At 44.6% G+C, this 19,248-nt stretch overlaps 1 protein-coding gene across 1 annotated transcript in view; it reads right to left on the bottom strand.

Annotated features, from left to right (window-relative positions):
* Positions 1-2,432: 2,432 nt before the first annotated feature.
* TNNT3 (troponin T3, fast skeletal type) overlaps positions 2,433-19,248 on the bottom strand; it is a 31,034-nt gene continuing 14,218 nt past the window's right edge. Inside the window, exons 3-11 of the mRNA XM_073350320.2 lie at positions 15,982-16,000; positions 14,893-14,938; positions 13,377-13,493; positions 11,905-11,982; positions 11,470-11,583; positions 10,936-11,045; positions 9,403-9,493; positions 5,413-5,453; positions 2,433-2,573 (exon numbers count right to left, since the gene is read on the bottom strand). Coding sequence (XP_073206421.1) covers positions 2,525-2,573; positions 5,413-5,453; positions 9,403-9,493; positions 10,936-11,045; positions 11,470-11,583; positions 11,905-11,982; positions 13,377-13,493; positions 14,893-14,938; positions 15,982-16,000 — 665 coding nt within the window. The 3' untranslated portion in view covers positions 2,433-2,524. The remainder of the gene's footprint in view (positions 2,574-5,412; positions 5,454-9,402; positions 9,494-10,935; positions 11,046-11,469; positions 11,584-11,904; positions 11,983-13,376; positions 13,494-14,892; positions 14,939-15,981; positions 16,001-19,248) is intronic.

Raw genomic sequence — 19,248 nt, 5'->3', positions numbered from 1 at the left:
GGCAGTGATTTAAGTACAGAGTAGATGGAAGATCTATCTAATCAGGATTCCTTAGTGCAGGCTTAGGCCCAGTCTACATTTAAAAATTAGATGGTCCTAGCTATGTGGCTCAGGTTGCCATGAAGCCATATTTAGGTCGACCTATCGCACAGTGTAGATGCTGCTAGGTCAACAGAAGCTACTGCCTCTTGGAGAGGTGGATTCACAACATCAGTGGGGGAAAAAACTGTTGATATATGAAGTATCTACACTACAGTACTGCAGCTGCACACCTGCAGTGCCATAGCTGTGCTGCTATAGCAGTTGTAGTGTAGACATACCCGTAGTTAATTATCCATCACTTCCTACTCAAAGAGGGAGTAAACAGCACATTAATGAAATTCACAGTGATACTAAATTTGGAAAAGTTGCAAACCCCAGTGAGAACAGAGAAATAATACAAGGTGACCTAGATAGATTAGAAATATGGGCAGAAAATAACCCAATACGATTCACCTTGGAAAAATTCATGCAACTTTGTGCGTGGGGAAAATAGTACAATGGAAGAGATTGGCTTGTGAAGAAAGATTTAGAGACTGTGCCAAGTTTTCATGTGTAGTTTGGCTAAGAAATAACTAAAAGAGGACTGGTCAAAATCCACAGATACTTGAACATAGGACTGGAAGTGACCTCTTGGGTCATTAAGTCCAGCCCTTTGCTATTGCAGGCAACCTCATCATATAATCCTGATCGTAATTGTATCAAGTACCATCTTAACAGTTGTTAGGTTGTCTGTCCCCCCTACACACACCATTGGAAGGCTGCTCCAGATCATCATTCCTCTGACTGCTCAAAATCTTCTAATTTCCAGCCTAAATTTATTCATTGCCAGTTTATACCCATTTGTTGTTGTTGTCAACCCTGTCCTTTAGCTTAAATAGCTCTTCACCCTTTCTGCTGTTTATTCCCCCGATGTATTTGTAGAGAGCAATCATAACTCCTCTCAGCCTTTGTTTTACTAGGCTAAACACATCTCTTTCTTATACTCTCCTCTTATAAGATAGGGTCTCCATTGCGCTGATCATCCTAGTGGCCCTTTTCTGCACCTGTGCCAGTTTGAATTCATCGTTTTTGAACCTGGATAGCCAGAACTGTACACCAGCATTAAAGGGTACAAACACCAGGCTAGAAGAATTACAGTGTGGAACAAAGGTGAATGGTGAGAAGTATTGGGAGACAATTAAGAAAGCAAAACAGTAGGCTAAGTGTCCAGCAGAAAATTCCACATAGTGAGATCGGTTTGATTATGAACTAGTTTCCCAATGGAAGTGGTGAAAACCCACTGTTTCGGTATAAAGACCAGTATAAACAAGTCATAGTATGAAATTTTAGTTTGTACTGACTTTGCTAGTGCTTTTTATGTAGCCTGTTGTAAAACTAGGCAAATATCCAGATGAGTTGATGTACCCCCTGGAAGACCTCTGCATACCCCTAGGGGTACCAGTACCCCTGACTGAGAACCATTGCTGTAGGGAACAGTCCTGCATTGGTCCCTGGAGATGGATTGGATGACTTAGCAGGGCTTTTCCATATCTATCCTTCGATGATTCTTGGTGTTCTTTCAACTGTCAATGGAGTTTCTGCCTATTACTGCAGCAAAAAGGAGATGAGACTATATTAGAATGATTTCTTATTAGAAAGGTGTAATTCAACAGCCTTCCTCATTTGTTAGTGAAAACTCCTTGTGAAAAAAATGTTTCCATTTCTGATCCCATTTGGGAACCTAAAATTTCATCCAACTTGGGGCACCAGAAACTCTGAAAAGTTAATGATAGTTAGAAATATATAAGGATAAAAGTTGGCCAGCACTTCTGCTTGCCCTCTTCCCCTCATGATGAACCAAACACTGGGCAAATAAAACACCCAGGAGAACTCTGACTTCTTGAATCCTTACTTTACCAAATGCATTTTATCCAGAGTGTTTTTGTGTTCCCTGGCCTCAGAGAGCATCTTTGCTGAATCACCCAGATCTGTCATATTTTAATATTAGATTTTAGATTTAAATTTAAGTTTTCATTGCCCTAATAGAAGCTTCTATATAATGTTTGAATGAATTGCACTTGAACATCCTCTTGAAGTCTTTACAAAGTTGGATACAATTTTAATCTATTGGAATTGAATAGAAGAACCCGAAACAGCAGTCATGAGATATATAATTGAAGAAGGTATCGATCACACTTTATTTACAAAATCCAGAGATTCATACATAGCAATCTACGGAGCAGAAGGCTGTCGTCAGGAAAACAAAGGGCACATGAAGCAGGAAAGGTGCCAGCAGGGAGTCATCTCTGTTCCACGGGAACCTCCTTCCTTTTGGTTCAGGACACTGCTGGAGTCCTTAAAAAAGGAGTAGGCAATCCAGGCTGGTGTTGTAGTTTTGCTCAAGCATGGGAGTGAAATTGATTTGTGAAGGGGTTAGGGGGAGGCCAGCAATGTTTAGCCACACCACCGGGGATGATCCTGCCTGCAGTCACCTCTTGTTTCTTTACTTCCAACGCCCTCCAACTTTGCCCTTGGCTCCTGCTTTCTTGCTGCTGTAGTACAGAAAGAAGGAAAACACATCAGTGTGACTGCTGCAGAAAAGTCCTCTGACCTTTTGACTTTTCAATCAGCTGCGACTTTGCTGAGAAGCTCTAAACCTCAAGTCAGCAGAGCAGGCTGATCAGATAGCCGGTGAATTGGATGCCACCTGCTCCAGAGCAGATGTAGCACATTCTGAGGATAGAGATATTGGTGGAAGCAGATTTTTACTTGGGGTCTTCAGAGGATGGCCAGGAAGTATAAGCATGGAGGGGTGAGAGGCTTTGCCGCTTACTGAATTGTATGCCCAGAGAGAAGGGGATTCTTGAAACTAGTGGACATGGGCCCCAAACTGCAGAGTGCAGATCCAGTTCCAGATCTGAACATTTCCCAAGTTCAGATCTGGATTATGGGTTCAGGTGCAACTCTGGAAATGGAAAGGACTTCCTCAAACAGGACTGTGCCAGTACAGTGCCCAGAGGCTCAAGTCACCTGACAGTAGAATTTTAGAAATTATTCCCATGCAAAATGATCAGAAAAATATTTAAATAAAACTAAGGCTGAATAAAAGAATTACTTTGCCATAGTAAAGGGGACTGAAGTCCCCCCGCCCCCATACAATGCCTGAGGAATGTAAAGAATTATAAAATGTTTTAACACATGCAAAGAGATAATTCTGGTTCCCTAGAATTACATGTGTCCTCTTCTGACCCTCATTGGTACCAGTAACCCAGTCTTACTGGGGGATGTATGGATGTAGTCTCCATATGATCCTCAAGCTAAGGCTTGTAAAGCACCCTGAGGAAATGATTACCAAGTAATATCTTCTTGCATGCAGAATAGCATTTCAACATGCAATCCACTTACCCTCCTGCTGTGAAACAGATGCATGCCTGCTTCCAGGTGTGTTCCAAGTGAGAAAGTTAGTCTGGTTAGGCTCTGCACTGTGTCAGCAATGGGTCCCTGTGCAATGCACTGATTCCTTGTGCACTGCATAACCCGTACCCTTCCATCCCAAACATACACCAATAAGGCTACTTCTTGAATCAAACCACTTGCAAGCTGTTTAATCTTTTTGGTGCTAAACGGCAAAACAAGGGTGCCGAGCAAACAATCTGTCTGGCCAGTGGAAGCAGATAGCGAATGTTGTGTTGGTTGGAATGGATGTTTCCAAGGAAGCTGCATTCGGAACACATGTTCCTCGAGGCAGCAGGGAAGGGATTAAAAAGGCAACAACAGAAGGGCATATTTAGCATGGTTATATCGGCCCCAACTTACAGTGGGTTTGTTCAGGAGTAGTAGGCTTACGTACGGGAGTCTTCCATAGTGACTCATACACACATACAGTGAATACTTTACCTCTCAACCCACTTTAGAATAGAAGACAGTCTATTCCGAAAATTAACCTTTTACATGAGAGACAAGGGGTTATGTTTACTCAGAGAATATCCTGTCTGACATATTATTAAGCTCAGTCTTCTTTAAAGTCATCTCATTCTCCATTATGCTGGCTTTTGGACTGGATCAAAAATCACTGTAGGAGCTGCATGCCTAACAATCAGTTCCCCAAGTTAATATAGAGCCCTTGTCACTTCGAGTTTTACAAGGTCTAAGATGTTTCATGTTATGCCTGCCTTTAGGCTATGCTTCTGGGGGGTTATTGTTCCTTTAAAACAAAAAGGGACCATAGAAGGCTAATACACCAGGATGAAAGACTTTTACTTTAGAATGTCATGCTCTGTTTCTGATGGAGAAATGCCCCCTAATACCTGGAGGGATCCACAATCATACCTTTCCAAATGAAGTGCCATCTCACCCAGAAGAACCATCTCTGGAAAGAGATGCTTCCAGGAAAAATATCACCTCTTTGGATAATTGGGAGGGTCCCTAGCATGGTAACATTTCATGTTGGTTTTTTGGTAGTGAGATCAGAAGACATAGGAGGAAGAAAACCACGCAGATGAGCCTAATCTTGCAAAGTATAATCTTGCAAGGTTCTTTGAGACCCCCATACTCCCTATGAAGCAAATACATCAAGCCCTGTGTTTGGAATCTACAGAGAACTGCACCCAAAAAAATGTTAAATTCATTTGACATTCCAGTGTGAATGGGGGGCAAGGGAAAGACTGTTTGGTCCTTGGTGATACCTATATCTTTGAGTCATTTACATGACTGGAGCTCTTCATGGTACAGAGAAACTGCAAAGAGGAGATTTCAGCTTTTGGAGAGCTTCCCTCACCTTCTTCCCATGACTCCTCCTCCTTGCCTTTTACTTCTCTACACACCCCTCCCTCCCCCAGCCCCTTGTCTCTGATGTATTGAGGTCTCCTGATGAAAACATGCAACAACAAAGACATGGGACTCACAAGCAGGAAAGAAATTAAATTAAAGAGGTAAGGTGGGGAAGGAAAGTGGGAGGTCATATACCAATGAAAAGAACCCACACCCCTGATCACATGACATCCATGTGATGGGGTAACCCTGGATGTCAGTTTTATTACACACCTTTCCTTGCAATCTCGGCAATCACTTCTCCATCCTGTATAAGCAAAGGCCATTTCCATTCCTGTGTTCAAAACACTTCAGCCAATACTAACAGTCACAGCTTGAGTGACTGGTGTCTGCAGCGATTGTGGGAAGGTGTGTGCGTGGGAGATGATGGTTCTTTTACATTAGGTTATGGATTCACTTCAGTTTGACCATCATTTTCTAAGGGTGGGGGCGGGTTGGAGGTTGCCCTTCCACCTCTCGCCTCATTCCCTTCTGAGAAGAAAATGTCAGCATCAAAGCTGAAGTGTCTGCTGGAACACTGAGCAGATATCCCAGACTTTAGGCTGGGACATAGGTACTTACTGCTTCTGGGCCTGATCAATCCGGTTCCTGAGGGTGGTGATCTGCAAACAACATACATGACTAGGGTTTTCAAAGAGCTCTGCCAATTGACCTGGTTTCCCCATGGGGAGGGAAGTGGTTTACCTGGCTGGAGTTCTGGAGACAGGTGCCTGTGATGGCAGAAACTCTTTCTTTTCAAATGAAAACTCTCTTGAGTGAGAGGTTGCTAACTAGCAGTAAATTTACAAGCTAATTTCATGTTTTACAAGGAGGCACAGATGAGGGATTCAACTGAAGGGACGGTGCTGTTGCCCTTGTTAAAATAATTCATTAATTCATGTACAATGGAACCCATTTATGGTGAACTCATGTATAGCCAAACTTCAGGTAAGTGGCCTGGAAAGTCATAAATTGGCCATTTTGAAAGCTCAGGAGACCCTGAGAAGTGTGATCTCCTTGTGTGTGTGTTGTCCTCACCGTCCCACCATCCCAGCTGTAAATTTACCAGGTAGCTAGCAACATTGAAGTGGAAGGTGGGGTTGACCTGGACAGGTGAGAAATTGGAAACAGAAAAGCTCCAAAGCTGGAGGAAAACTAGTGAGAATGCTCAGCAACAAATAACTCCAGGGCTTTCAAGAGAGGGGAAGTATATTGGAGGGGTGCAGGATGCACTTGCCTCTACCCATCAATATCATATAAAGAGACTGCTGCACTTTGGGAATGAGGGATACTCCAACTGAGGGGTATTACCGGGCTTAGGCACCTCCTGATATCTTGATAGTTAGTCTCCACAGGTCCATGGAAATACTTCTGTTGTCTTCAGTAGGCTTTGGATCAGGCCCCAAGGCATTAGGCTGATGGGGCAACTGCTCTCCTAGTACCTTCTGCAGGCTAATTAGTAGAGCAGCTCTGGAGCTGATTTGGGGGCAGGAGGTAGAGAATGCACATTGCAAAACCCCTTGCAGACATTTCTCTAATAGACTGAAGGGTTCCCAAAGGGGACAGAGAGGAAATATTAGAAAGGAAACACAGCAACCATAGAAAGAAGGGCTGGAGTGGAGGATTTGAGGTCCTTCCCAAGCCATCTTCCAGACTCTGGCAATTTGTGGTGTGATAATACTTGTGTCTCATTGCCCCTGGGGCGGCGGGGGGGGGGGGGGAATTCATGATGAAGATGAGCTCATCCTCTCTTAATCATGGTGGAATTTTAGATACGAACTAGATGCTCAGGAAAGTGAAGGGCTAATACATAAAGTACCAGATGTGTAGACCCAATGTGTGGCTGCTATGTTGTTTTGCCTGATTTAGCACCTCAGTCCTGACGTGCAGTCTTGCTATTCAAGTCTTGCAGTGATCTTTGTGCTCTGAATATATGTCCACTAAAAACTAGAATGAGTCTACAACCAACTTCTGTTCGTTTTATTTTTCCTGTGTAACCCAATCAGGATCAAACCCTGGTTTGCAGAGGTGAACGTTCACCTGCTGAGCCCCCTCCTCCCCCTACTTCTGCTCTGGTGTAATTCAGAATTCTCCATTGCCTCTGGACTCCATGTTCTGAGCAAACTCACAGTCAAAGAACTGGTGACCCAGCAAGAGTCGCATGGCATTTGACATTCCCAGTGCTTGAAACAGGAAAAGATCACATTTCAGGATGGTCTGCCATCTCGGATTTCCTGGGCCAAGTTTTCCCATGGCAAACAGGAAAAGAAAAAGAAAAAAAAGAAAGAGACCAAGACTGAGACATTAGAGGCAACAGGACAACATCGAAAAGGAAAGATCTGCTGCATTCTGTACTTACTCACGGTAGTTTAAAAATCTGCTCCATGGATTTGACTCATTTATCGCAATTGGGTATTTTTTTCAGACCTGGCAGAGAGTCAGCTTTGCCCTTCAAACTGACTCAAGGGCTTGAGACTCACCTTTTCTGCTAAACCAGTGACAGCCGGCACAGCATTCAGTGTCTTACACAGTACCAGTAAGCAATAGGGGTACAGCAACACTACGTTTTAAAACTTTCAGCACTGGGTCTCAGAGGCCAGGTCTACAGGCTAGGGCTCACGGGGCTCATGCTAGGGCTCACGGGGCTCATGCTATGGCACTAGAAACAGCAGTGTAGACAGTGCAGCTCAGACAGGAGCTTGGGCTCTGAAACCCAGTTCCCACCACAGTCTCCACTGATCTCCAGCCTGACCTCAAATGTCTACACAGCTGCTTTTAGAACAGTAACTCAAGCCCCATGAGCTTAAGTATGTAGATCTGGGCTCTGAGACTCACTGCCATGGGTTTTAAAACACAGTGAAGATGTACACACAGAGGCTAGTGCTTAAAACCAGGCCCCCTCCCTGACATCTTGTGTGTCCAATTTTCTTCCTTTTTCTCTCCCTTGCTTTCTTTGTTATTTTATGTCTTCTTCTCTTTTTCCTTCTCACACTTTCCCTTCCCATCTCTCTCTCCTTTCTTTCTCACTCTTCTCTGCCTTCCTACTCATTCTGACCTTTTTTCTTTCTGTCTCCTTTTCCCCTCCCTCCCTCTTTCTTTATTACACTCTGCTCTCGTCTCTTTTTCCTTTTGTACTTTCTATAAGCTTTGGGGCTCTACAGGGAAGCATGCAGTCTGGATCTTTCAGCAGTCAGTTCTGCACAAAGCCAACTTAGAGTAAGGTAGGTTAATTTTTGCTTCTCTGGTTTAAGGAGCAGCCTGCTTTATCTCTCTCTGTTTTGGGGTTCTTGTGTGTTATTCTAAATTCTAAGAAATTTAGTGTTATGTTGCAACCTTCCAGCAAGAGTATTTTTCTGTTTTTATCTAATTTCTTTGTATGTGTGCCATGAACATAACAATTCCCACTTTATCTGCGGTGCTGCTACATTCCATTTAAACTAACGGGCTGTCATGCAGTGTCCAGAAGATTCATTCCATCTGAGCATACATGAATCATCCAACAGCAACTGTTAAACACCACTGTGATTTTGTGCTACTGTTCAGACTACACCCTGCTTTACAAGAATGGAAGGTGAGAGAAAAATGAAGTGAAGGGAGACACGCAAGACTCAGTCTCCTCATCCCTCTGCCATATGGAACTGAGTGCTGGTGCGCTGTCCACCTGCGTGCGCAAGCGCGCAAAATCTCGCCATGCAGGAGGCTCATGCATTTTAGCAGACTTCGCTGCTGCTGTCACATGGGCGAACTCTTTGTACTTACAACTTGGATAGCGCCTGCACCCTGCTACGTAGTGATATAATCTAAGAGAGATTAAGATAATCATGTTGGTGTGGGTTGTTCTCAGTCCAAGTATTTTAAAAAAATTGGAAAAAGGAAGTGAAGACAGAGAAAAGCAGCCAGAAATATCGATCCCAGCAGGATTCTGGTCACTGAAGTGTAGTGCAGTTGGGTATGGGCATATCCCATGATCAGACGTGAAAGGGACATGTCAGCACTCTGATACCATGTGGCACTTCAGTAAGATGCACATCTACAGAGGCATAGATTTCATCAAGGGCCTCCTAAGAGTTCAGTCCACAGGGGGTCATTTCCGTCCCACTCTTTTTGTTTTAACTCTATGATGGAAATAAAAATTCCAAAATTTAAGTATGAAAATGAACATGTGGTTAAGAAAGTCACTTGGTGAGGGAGACAGGCAACTGAAAGCATCTGACCAACCCCTTTTCATACCTCTCTTCCAAACTAATAAACAATGGGGTTTTTCTTTTCCCATTGTGGGGCGTGTCTCATTTTCATAGATTCTGGTCTAATCAATTCCAACTTTAAGACTCAATTGCAGCCTCCTAATAATAGCCCCATGCATGTGGTTGGTATACAGTTATGGGAAATATGATTCCCGTATGCCATGCATGGCTCTGGCAATTTACCCTGCTGGGTAAATATTCCAAAAGTTGTGTGTGGAACTAGCTTAATGATATCTCCACACCACGTTTCCTATGGGAGTTGCACAGCTTTCCTGCAGATTGGACCCAGAGGTGACTGGTGCCATGACCAACTTGCTTCTCAACCCACCTCATATTTTTGACTCTTCATCTTCTCTCCAAATTCATATTTCTCAGTTTCCAGCTGGTATAACCAATCCCACAGTTCCTTGGCCTTATCCCTATGCATTGCAGAGGGAGGAAGACAGGAGAAATATTTCATACATTTGAAATGTCACATGTTTGCTGTGGCCCCCAGGACACTAGTAGCAAATTTGTGTGTGTGTGTGTGTGTGCACGCAGCCCATACTGCTTCCCCTTCAAAACTCCTCCCCAGCTTCATGTCTCTGACTATTTTTATGGTCAGATTTTATTTTCCTCAGCTTTATCCATGTTAACATTTCAGCCTTGCACTGTTTCCTCTTATCAGGCATTAACACCCTTTCACAAATTTATTTATTTACTCGGCTCTTTGTCGCTCACTAAAGAACCCAGGGGAACTGGAGGGGAAGTGGTGAGTGGGATTCCAAAGTTTGAATGAGCAATTGGGCTGAGCAATTGGCATGGTAGCTTTCACCAGTCTCAGGGCTAAGGTGGATGAGCAAAACTGGCCCAGTGTAACATTAGTTAGAGATTGGCTTGGACCAGAACACTAGATCTCTAGAACCCCCCAAACTCTGAGACGGTTCACATCTAGATTTTTGCATTGCAGACCCATCTCAACTATTACTGATGTTGACAGAGGCCTGCTCTTCTTCCCTATCCTTATCCATCCACCTCCTTGGATTGCAATACTCCTACAATTATGACACTAACCACATTACAAACAACCCTTTCTGTTTCGGGACATCCACCATTGTTCTGCCCCCATCTGCACCAGGGTTGGCTCTTCTGTAGGGTGCCATTTCTAAAGTGGCCCCTACCATTCCTTTTATATCCCAGGGCACACAGGTCCTCCTACAGCACACTCTCTTTCTATGTCCCTAATTTCCCTTAGATTTTAGACTGTTTGGTTTTTAGGATTTTGAGGACCGTCTACAAGGCAAGGTTAGCTGTGTGGGGGATGGGACGTATCAAAGCTAACATGCTCCTCTCTACCTCTCATGTCACGCAGTTGCTTCAGCGTGTGTTGATGTTGCACCACCCTCTCCTCACCTAATACACTCACACATCATGGAATGAAGAGGAAGCCTCATGTTGTGACAACGTGCCATGGTGGAACATCACGGTAGCACAGTGCCCAAAATGAACCTGAGCTCAGCTGAGCCGAACTAGTCTGTAGGTTTACAGTATGTCATTGTCCCAGGAGATAAGTGGCAACCGTAGCTTGATTAGCAGCAGAAGGAAGGCAGTCTGACTAAGCCATGATCATGGCTGGATGTCCACCTCATGTACAATGACATCTGTTGCCCCTTTTTCCCCTTTGTGTCCCAGCACAGCCAAAGGCACAATTTAGCATTGGCTTCATAAAGGCTCCACAGTTGCCTTATCAGGAAGTTCCTTCAGTGTGGTAGGCCCCAGACCACTAGAAGAAATCTCTCTGTGTCCTCATTCAGAGCTGTCAGCCTTGACTTCCCTGAGAAATCATCTAATCTACCTGCAGCAAATGAAGATGGCATGTTACCTCAGCTTGTCTTCATTCAGGTGGTCAATGTTTAGTGTTTTGCGCCTCTCTGCCAAGATCTTCTTCTTCATTTCCCTAGCAGTCTGCTTCTTTCCTCTCTTCTGGTCAGCCTATAGGAAACATACGCCCAGAATATCAGTGGATGCTGCCCTGCACAAATTCAGGATGAAGTACAGGGATATTGTGGAAGGGCTAAGGAACCATGGACACGTACTCGAGCATTTCCGGGCAGATGCACTGGGGTCATTCTGGAGACATTAGCGCATTCCCAACAACACTTACTCCATAGGAGCTGAGACACTCCTAAAAGTTATGCAATGGCCTTGAAACTTCAGGGAATCCCAAGCAGTTATAGGAGTTGTCATGAAAATCTAAGGGATTCCTAGCAACTGCTGGAACAAACTTAGAGAATTCCAAATGATTGGTAGAGAATTTAGGAGACTCAGTGGGGACAGAGAGGTATGCGAGTGGTGATAAAATTCAGAGAGGTGTGTTTATTGCCTCCCTATTTCATCCATTGATCAATGCCTTTACCTTTGCCAAATAGCTGCTGTATGTGGCACCCATGGAGGTCAGAGCCTTCTTTTTCTTCAGGTCATCCTCAGCTCTTCTCTTAGCATCTTCTTCCTCTCTTCTTACCTTCTCTTCCTGCAGAATGCACCATAGAAAAACAAGTTACTGAAAGGACTTTGGCTGGGGGAGCCCACACCTATTCCACTAGCAGCAGGAGTCACTGCAGGGAATGATGTAGGAATGTATGCGTCTGGGAAGTTATAGCTGCTTCCTTCCCAGGCTCTGCCCAGTGAGCCTCACTGTAATGAGGAGACTACCAGTATCTTCTCTGGTGTTCCTGAGGCAGGCAGGACCTAAAGCTTCTCTCCATTTCCTTTCACAGTTCCCGAACAAGGTCTGAGCCCAGGTACTTTCTTGTTATGTGTCAAGAGGAAAACAGAAAGCAGAGGCACATACCGCAAGCCTAACCTGACGCTCCTTCTCATTCTCAGCCCGGATTCTTTGTTGTTCTGCCCTTTCGGCTCTGCGTTTTTCCTGCCCAAAACAAAGGAAGAGGCACAGAGTCATCAGTATGTGGCTTTATTTGTCTCCAAAGCTTTATAAAGGATTTTAGTTTCCATATTAGGCAGTGGACCGTTCCCATTACTTTACCAAAACGTGCAGGATGAGGCACATAGCCAGCTGAAGGGCCCCAGGTGAATTCCATGACTGTAAAACACCTGGGAGGCTGAGAACAGGGATGGATTACAATGAGTATGGTCACCTCTGTGCAGTGTGGGACAGGCTTCCCTCAAGTCAGAATTGAGCAAATAGAATAGACTGTCCATCTACAGAGGGGACCCAAGGCTAGCAGATGGTTTCTACACCTGTTTTCAAAATGGTTATGCCTCATCCACCCAGGGGTGAAAGTAGGCCAGTATGGGCCAGTACAGCGTACCGGGAAGAAGTGGCTGCTGGTACCAGTTCGTACGCAGCCAATATTAAAGCGCTGCCCCTTGTGCCCCGCCCCAACACATACACACACACTGCTTTGGCGGCCCTGCCAGTAGGGATCCTACCAGCAGGGCTGCCAATGGTAGGAGCGGGGAAGGGGCAGCTGTCCCAGGGCCTGGCGATTTAAAAGGGCCCAGGGCTCCCAGCCATCGCTACTGTGGCAGCGGCCAGAGCCCCAGGCCCTTTTAAATCCCTGGGCCCCGGGACAGCTGCCCCTTCCCCCCACACCATTAAATCGCCGCTGGAGCCTTTAACAACCCGTGCTATCCTAGTTATGGGCTTCACACACAGCTCTGTTAATGCACCTTTGTTCTAACCTGCAACACCCCTTGATGTTCTAGTTCTGAGTCCCACCACGCACCTCTGCCATTCTACCTCATCCCTGACCTGCCTAAGCCCTGCTACTCCAGTCTTAAGTCCACCTCATCACTTTACCCAATTCACCTCAGACCTGGCCTGCAGCAGCCTCCTCCTGGATATGTCAGAGCAGAAATGGCCTGTGGTCCTGAGCTGTGCTTAACTGTACATGGTGTTTTGTAGTATAAACAAACACACCCCTGAGGAAGGACAAGAAGACCCAAGACTTATTTTCATTTGGGACCTAATCCACGTTTGCATTTAGCTCTTCATATCTGAGAGGCTAGTGCACTGACCCAAGCCTCATTAAGGCTACCACTGCAAGGTGTCCTTGATTTCCACATGGGCACATTCCACTCTACACCAGCCAAAAATGCACCGTCATTATCTTGATCACATTGGGAACAAGATGCAGTCACCTTGAAGGACTATCGTCCCCTGTTCTCCTGTCTCCACTTGTTGGACAGAAAGAGCAATTTGGTCTGTAAGGTTCCAGTTCAGTTCTGAGTCTCTGAGGTAATTACACACACTATCCTCCCGAAGCAGACATCACTGGGAATGGCACCATAGAGACTTACAATTCTTTCCTTCAGGGCAAGCAGTTCCTCCTCTTCCTTCTTCCTGCCCTCGAAGTGATTGTCAATCAAGGCTTGCAGTTCAATCAGGTCTTTGTTCTGCCTCTTCTTTTGGATGTCCTGAAGGAGCAGTAAGGTGTTATTACAATAACAATCTAACACTGGTGCAGCTCCTTCCATCTGAGGATCTCAGGCCCCTGTACAAAGGAGGCTAAGTACGAACAGCCTCATTTTACAGATAAGGAAATTGAAACACAAGGGGCAACATCTGAAAGCCAATGAAGTCAATGGGAGCCTTTCTATTGACTTGGGTGCTGAATCAGGGCCAGAGACATTTAGTGACTTGCCCAAATTAATAGCCAGTGGTAAAACAAGGGACAGAGTCCTGGTTTCCCAGCTCCTACTTCCTCGCTTCAATGTATCATCCTATTTCACCTACTCTTACATTTTACATTTCTTTTTACATTTCTCTGCAGACTCCTCATTTTACCTGAGTATTCCTACACCAGTCAGAATTAATAGAAGCTTCATTTTCTTGTGGACAAGGTGAACACTACAGTGACCCTGAATGAGCATACAACTTATCCTGATGTAATCATGTACCACTCATCACAAGGGCTTTTTCTTTTTCTGTTGACTTACTAGAAACATATTTGGGTCCATGCTTGTTTGGTTATTTGGTGGTGCCATTCTGAGCACTATTTCTCAGAGACAGACTTGATACAACTTGTTTCATGTGTGTGGATTCATTACAGGCACCTGCACAGCCGGGAAAGCCTCCTCCAAGAGACTTGCTTCTTTAAATCTCTTTTCTGCTTATTGGTGCATTGGTGCATGGGGTTTGGGTTTTTTTGTTTGTTTAGTTTAAATCTATTGTATGGCCTATTAAAGGAGAAGTGGTTTTTTACCCCCCAAAAGCTTATGCCCAAATAAATCTGTTAGTCTTTAAGGTGCCACCAGACTCCTCGTTGTTTTTGTGGATACAGGCTAACACGGCTACCCCTCTGGTAAAGGACATAACCATTTCCCATGCTCTATGTGCAGTTTCTTGATACCATGAAAGTCCTTTCCTGGCCACTGAAACGCCAAAGTTAATCTTATTTCATCATTCTTGAGTCAGGGGAGCTGCCTGGAACACTCAGCAAAAAGACAGGACTCGGAAGTGATTGAAAGGGCAGTTGGATTGTCCTTGAGAAACCGAGGAATAATTAACTGACCAAGATAAAGATCACAATAAAGGTCTGCAAGGAAGAAGATCTAAAGGCTTTATAAGCAGTTACTAATTCCATTTCCACCCTTCAGATTTCTCTTTCCAAGACAAATTAAGCTATAAATACAGCTGCACAACTAAAGCAATGTGTAAGCAGGTTTTTCAGATATGGACCCCAGATTAATCTTTCACTGAAAATAGACTCCTTTTGCCCTTGGCTACATGGCAGTGACATTTTCACAAAGGCTAGTAGTGATGCAGGAAGAGGTGGGTGTGCATATGTGATGGACATGTGTCAGGAATACTTACATCAAAGTCTACTTTCTCACCCTCTGGTATTTTAGGAGCGGTCAGTCTGTAGGGGATGAAAAATAGAAGGAATTGAACCTCAAAGAACCAAGAGATTAACTCATTCACCAAATGGAGCCATGCTGAGGGAGAAATGTTGATGAGGAGGTACAGCTGAAGCTATGGCTTGATTGAAAACCCAATAGATAGAGGGAGCTGACCCATCCCAAATGTTTATGGGGTCATCCCATTTTGCACAAAAAGGTGCAGAATGGGACAACTCACATGTAAAGTTCCATGAGGCTGCTAACACAAAGAGAACACTGCATGACCCATCCTGGGATGCTGGCTTGGTGGAGAATCAGGGCACTGATCCACTAGAGCCAGAAGATCCCTGGGGAATCCTGGTCAAGCCTTGTGGAGCCCAGGACAAACCAACTGTGTTGCCTGCCAGCAACACTGGAAGTATGGGTAACTCCCATGACATGCTGCCATTGGCTGCCCTGTTCCCCACATCCAGCTGCTGCAACTCATACCCCCTTTCATGGTTTGAAGAACAATGGAAAGGATTTAATGTTGAACCCCTCAGCATTCATTGCCTGTGGCAAACTGCCGTCCCCTGTCAGACATTCTCTTTTACCCGCACACATTGTTGCAAACGGAGCCACAGAGCAGGCAGAGAAAGGTGGGCAGAGTATACTGCACATTTGCCTTTCCCCTCTTGGTACCCTCTCTTCCCATCTGTGTGCTACCCAGGAGAAATGAGCAGATAACATGAGCTCAGCTTCACCCAGCACAAGGTGCTACAGGGGATGGAGTAGGAGCACTTGGTTGGAGAGACCTGATGTCTGTGCCAGTCCTCGCTGTAATAAAGATGTATGAGCTGATATGGGACTGGTCTCTATTTCCTGGCCTGTAGCCAGTCTTACAGTAGCTTCTGACAGATGGAGGCAGTCTAGGGAGGAGTCCAGAAATGCTAGATGTTGCATGAATGGTGGGGAGGAGAGGGCTGTGCATAGGTAGTAGGAGACATTTCTCTGGTAGGAGGTCTATGGATGGTCATCACATTTATACCAGTATTTTTAAAAACAACCATTAATGCACACTTACTTTGGCCTGGGCTTTTCCTCTGAGTTTGGAAACACGGACAGAAAACAGGAAGAGAGGGGAGAAAAGAGGGAGAACAGTTAGAATGAGAAAAACAACACCAGCTGCTGTTTGTTAAAGCTGGGAAACTGAAGGGAAATCCAGGTTTAGGAGGAACACCCCTGAGTAACTGGTTATGCCTCATACACATCCAAAAGAGACCGTTCCCTTTGGTGTGAGTGAAAGCAGACTGATTTGACCTCAAATCAGAACTCTACAGAAAAGGAAAGGAAACAAGAGATTGTTTAAAAGTCCTAACGTAGCATCTGGAAGTTAATGGTTTCATTTATGAGATGAGTGCTAGTTCTTACCCCCTGGAGACCAAAGCTATAGGGAGGATGACAGAGCTGGAAAGTAAAAAAAGAATATTCCCCCTCCTAGTGTCAGTTTCTCATCTCTTTTACATTGGTGGATATTCTCAGCAACTCCACTAAAGTCAATGGAGATATTTTGGGTTTACACTGGTGTAAATGAGAGCTAAACTTGGCTACAGATCTACTAAAATGTTGCATACATGGCCCAGAAGGGGAACAGCTTTGTGATAAATCACCTCCAGTCGCATTCACTCCCAGACATCCCCACATGGCATCTATGTTTCCCAAAGTCTCCATGTTCTCTCTTTCTCTCCTTCATACACAGCAGTGGCCCTCAAACCCACCCTGGAAAGATCATCCTGCCTAAGGGGGCTTATTCTGCATAAGGGGGCATCCTGCATAAGGGGGCATTGGTGGATATTCTAAGCAAAATTCCCATGAATGTTAATGAGAGTGATACTTGTGTCTCCAGGAGAGGACAGACCCCCTCAGTATGCAATGTAAACCATCTCCAAGTTAGTCAATCCTGGGCTTTTCATAATGAGAGACATTCTACTGCACCAAACAGCCATTTACTGTTTTGGTGATGTGCTGTTTCGTATACACTTTGAGCCTGATTCTCCTATCTCTAATGCTGGGTTTATATCAGTGTAATGCCAGCAAATTCAATGGAGTTTCTCCCATAAGTGGAGGAGTATTAAGCCCATACATTCTATCCTAATGTTGTCTCTTACAGACCCAGGTTGACTTTCATAGCCACATGCTGAGTTTGAACTTTTAGGAATTCATCTGAATTCTGCCATACAATGTTCTTGTATTGTTTGCTTGGTGGGATGGATTAGAAATAAAAAGCTCACAGCCTATTGTGGACAGAGCCAAATTTGAGGAGCTCAGCTTCTCTCAGGATTTGGTCCAAGCACCCAGTTAACCAGAAACAATATGTTTTCCCTGTAATTATTTGAGGTCAGATAATTATATTTTGATGCATTTCAAAGGATGACCTTTTTTTTAAAATGGAGCACCTGTACTCTGGGAGTCTCACTCCTGGCCACTTCACCACCACAGTGAGTTCAAGCAGGCCATCGCCAGTCATACTATTGCCATATTTACAAGTCCCAGTCAGCTCTTATTTCTGGGGAGAAAGGCAGCAGCGCTAGCAGCCAGTTCTGCCTTTCATGAGGCCCTTCACTCACTCACCCACCTATCCTCCCAGGGCTGCCTTCCTCTGTATTTAGCTGCTGCTAGCTGGTGGGATTGCTTCGCCCTCTAATTAGCCCTTCAGTGTGGCTCCACTTGTTAATTGATCCTCTATACTGGTGGGGATTTGAGTGACAGGTTACTGTCAGCATGTTTTCCCCAGGAACTGAAATTAGAGGGGGTGTTGAATGTACAGGGAACGTGTTGGAAAACGACTAAATTGGCAACATAGGCCCCGTCACCCTCCCGTTTTTGCAAGTGTGGGGGCATGGGGGCGAGTGGGACAAGAGAGAATAAAATAAAATAAAAGTCAATGTCCTGTCGATCATAAGGCCAAAAAAAAAATCCCCTCTAAAATCAGTGGTGAAAAATCCTTGCAGGAAATATCAGCTTTTTGGGGTTTTGCTAATGGGGGGAGCTGATTAAGGGATTCAAGGTGAGAGGCATAACCAAGGCTGTGACTACACTTAGAGCTAGGGACGTGACTCCAGCTTGCATACACACACTTGCATTAGCCCTCGCTGAGCTAGCTGGCTCACAATAGCAATATAGCTGAGGCAGCCTGGACAGCAGCAAGTGGCGGCAGGGGCTAGCCATGCTGAGTACGTGCTCGCTGGGGTTCCGGCAGATTTGTACTCGGCACAGCTAGCCCGTGCCACCACTCACCTCTGCTTGTGCCATGCAACTATTTCTAGGGCGCTAGTCCCAGGACCGCTAGGATGAGTGTGTCTAGGCGAGCTGAGAATCACAGCCCTAGCCCCAAGGGCAGACATACGCTAAGGGCCATAGAAGAGTGAGTGTCAGGTGTTCATAGTTCCTTTCTCTCACTCGCTGGCTGTCTTGTCTGTTTAGATTTAGACAGGGTTTAGATTTAGACAAGGACTGTTGCTTACAGGGTATGTGGACTGTTGCTTGCAGGGTGTACCTAGCACAATGAGGCCCTGATTGCAGTTGTGGGTCTCTAGATGCTACAATGGTGCAAAGAAATAATAATAATAAAATAATCAAGTGTCAAATGATCATGGTTTTACTGTACTCTCATAAGAATATAAATAAAAATAAGTCAGAGATCATCCCCGATAAAAGCAAAATTAGCTTATTTCTCCAGGTAGGATTTTTGTTGTTCATCTTCTTTTGTTTAGATTTGTCCATAGACAGTGAGCTTTTCGTATGATTTTTTTATTGTTGTTATTTATTTGCGGGGAGGAAATTGCTTCAACCAGTTTGACCTGGATGTTATTCAGAGACACGCAAGATTCCCTTCGCCTATGAAATTCTAAGGAAATAACCAAACCATTCCAGTTTAACAAGGAAGTTGTAAGTTAGTGGCATTTGTGACATAAGAGAGAGAAAAAGAGCTGTGGAAAGACTGATTGTTTTGTGCTTGTTTATTATTCTTGGTTGACCCGTCTGTCATTGACTGGGTGAATCCAACCACATCAGTTGCTGCTAAATTGTTGCTTTCTGAATAATTCAATGAACAAATGATTACCAAAAAAAAAAAAAAAAAAAAGTTAGTTTGCTGTTGTCAAAATAAAGTATTGTAGATGTGACATCTAAATGCACCACCAGGAAACTAGAAAAGGGAGAGACTACTAAAAAGGTCAGCTTTCATCCAAAAAACATCCTGCAATGTGCATGGCCCAGCACAGAACGTACTGTATGCACTAAAACTGGCCATCGGGCTGGGATTTATTTTTAAGATGCTCTCTTTTTCAGG

This window comes from Lepidochelys kempii, chromosome 6, assembly GCF_965140285.1.
Source record: "Lepidochelys kempii isolate rLepKem1 chromosome 6, rLepKem1.hap1, whole genome shotgun sequence".
NCBI classification, from domain to species: domain Eukaryota; kingdom Metazoa; phylum Chordata; order Testudines; family Cheloniidae; genus Lepidochelys; species Lepidochelys kempii.
Note: the sequence above shows the minus strand (reverse complement) of the source record. Positions and strands in the feature narration are given on the sequence as shown.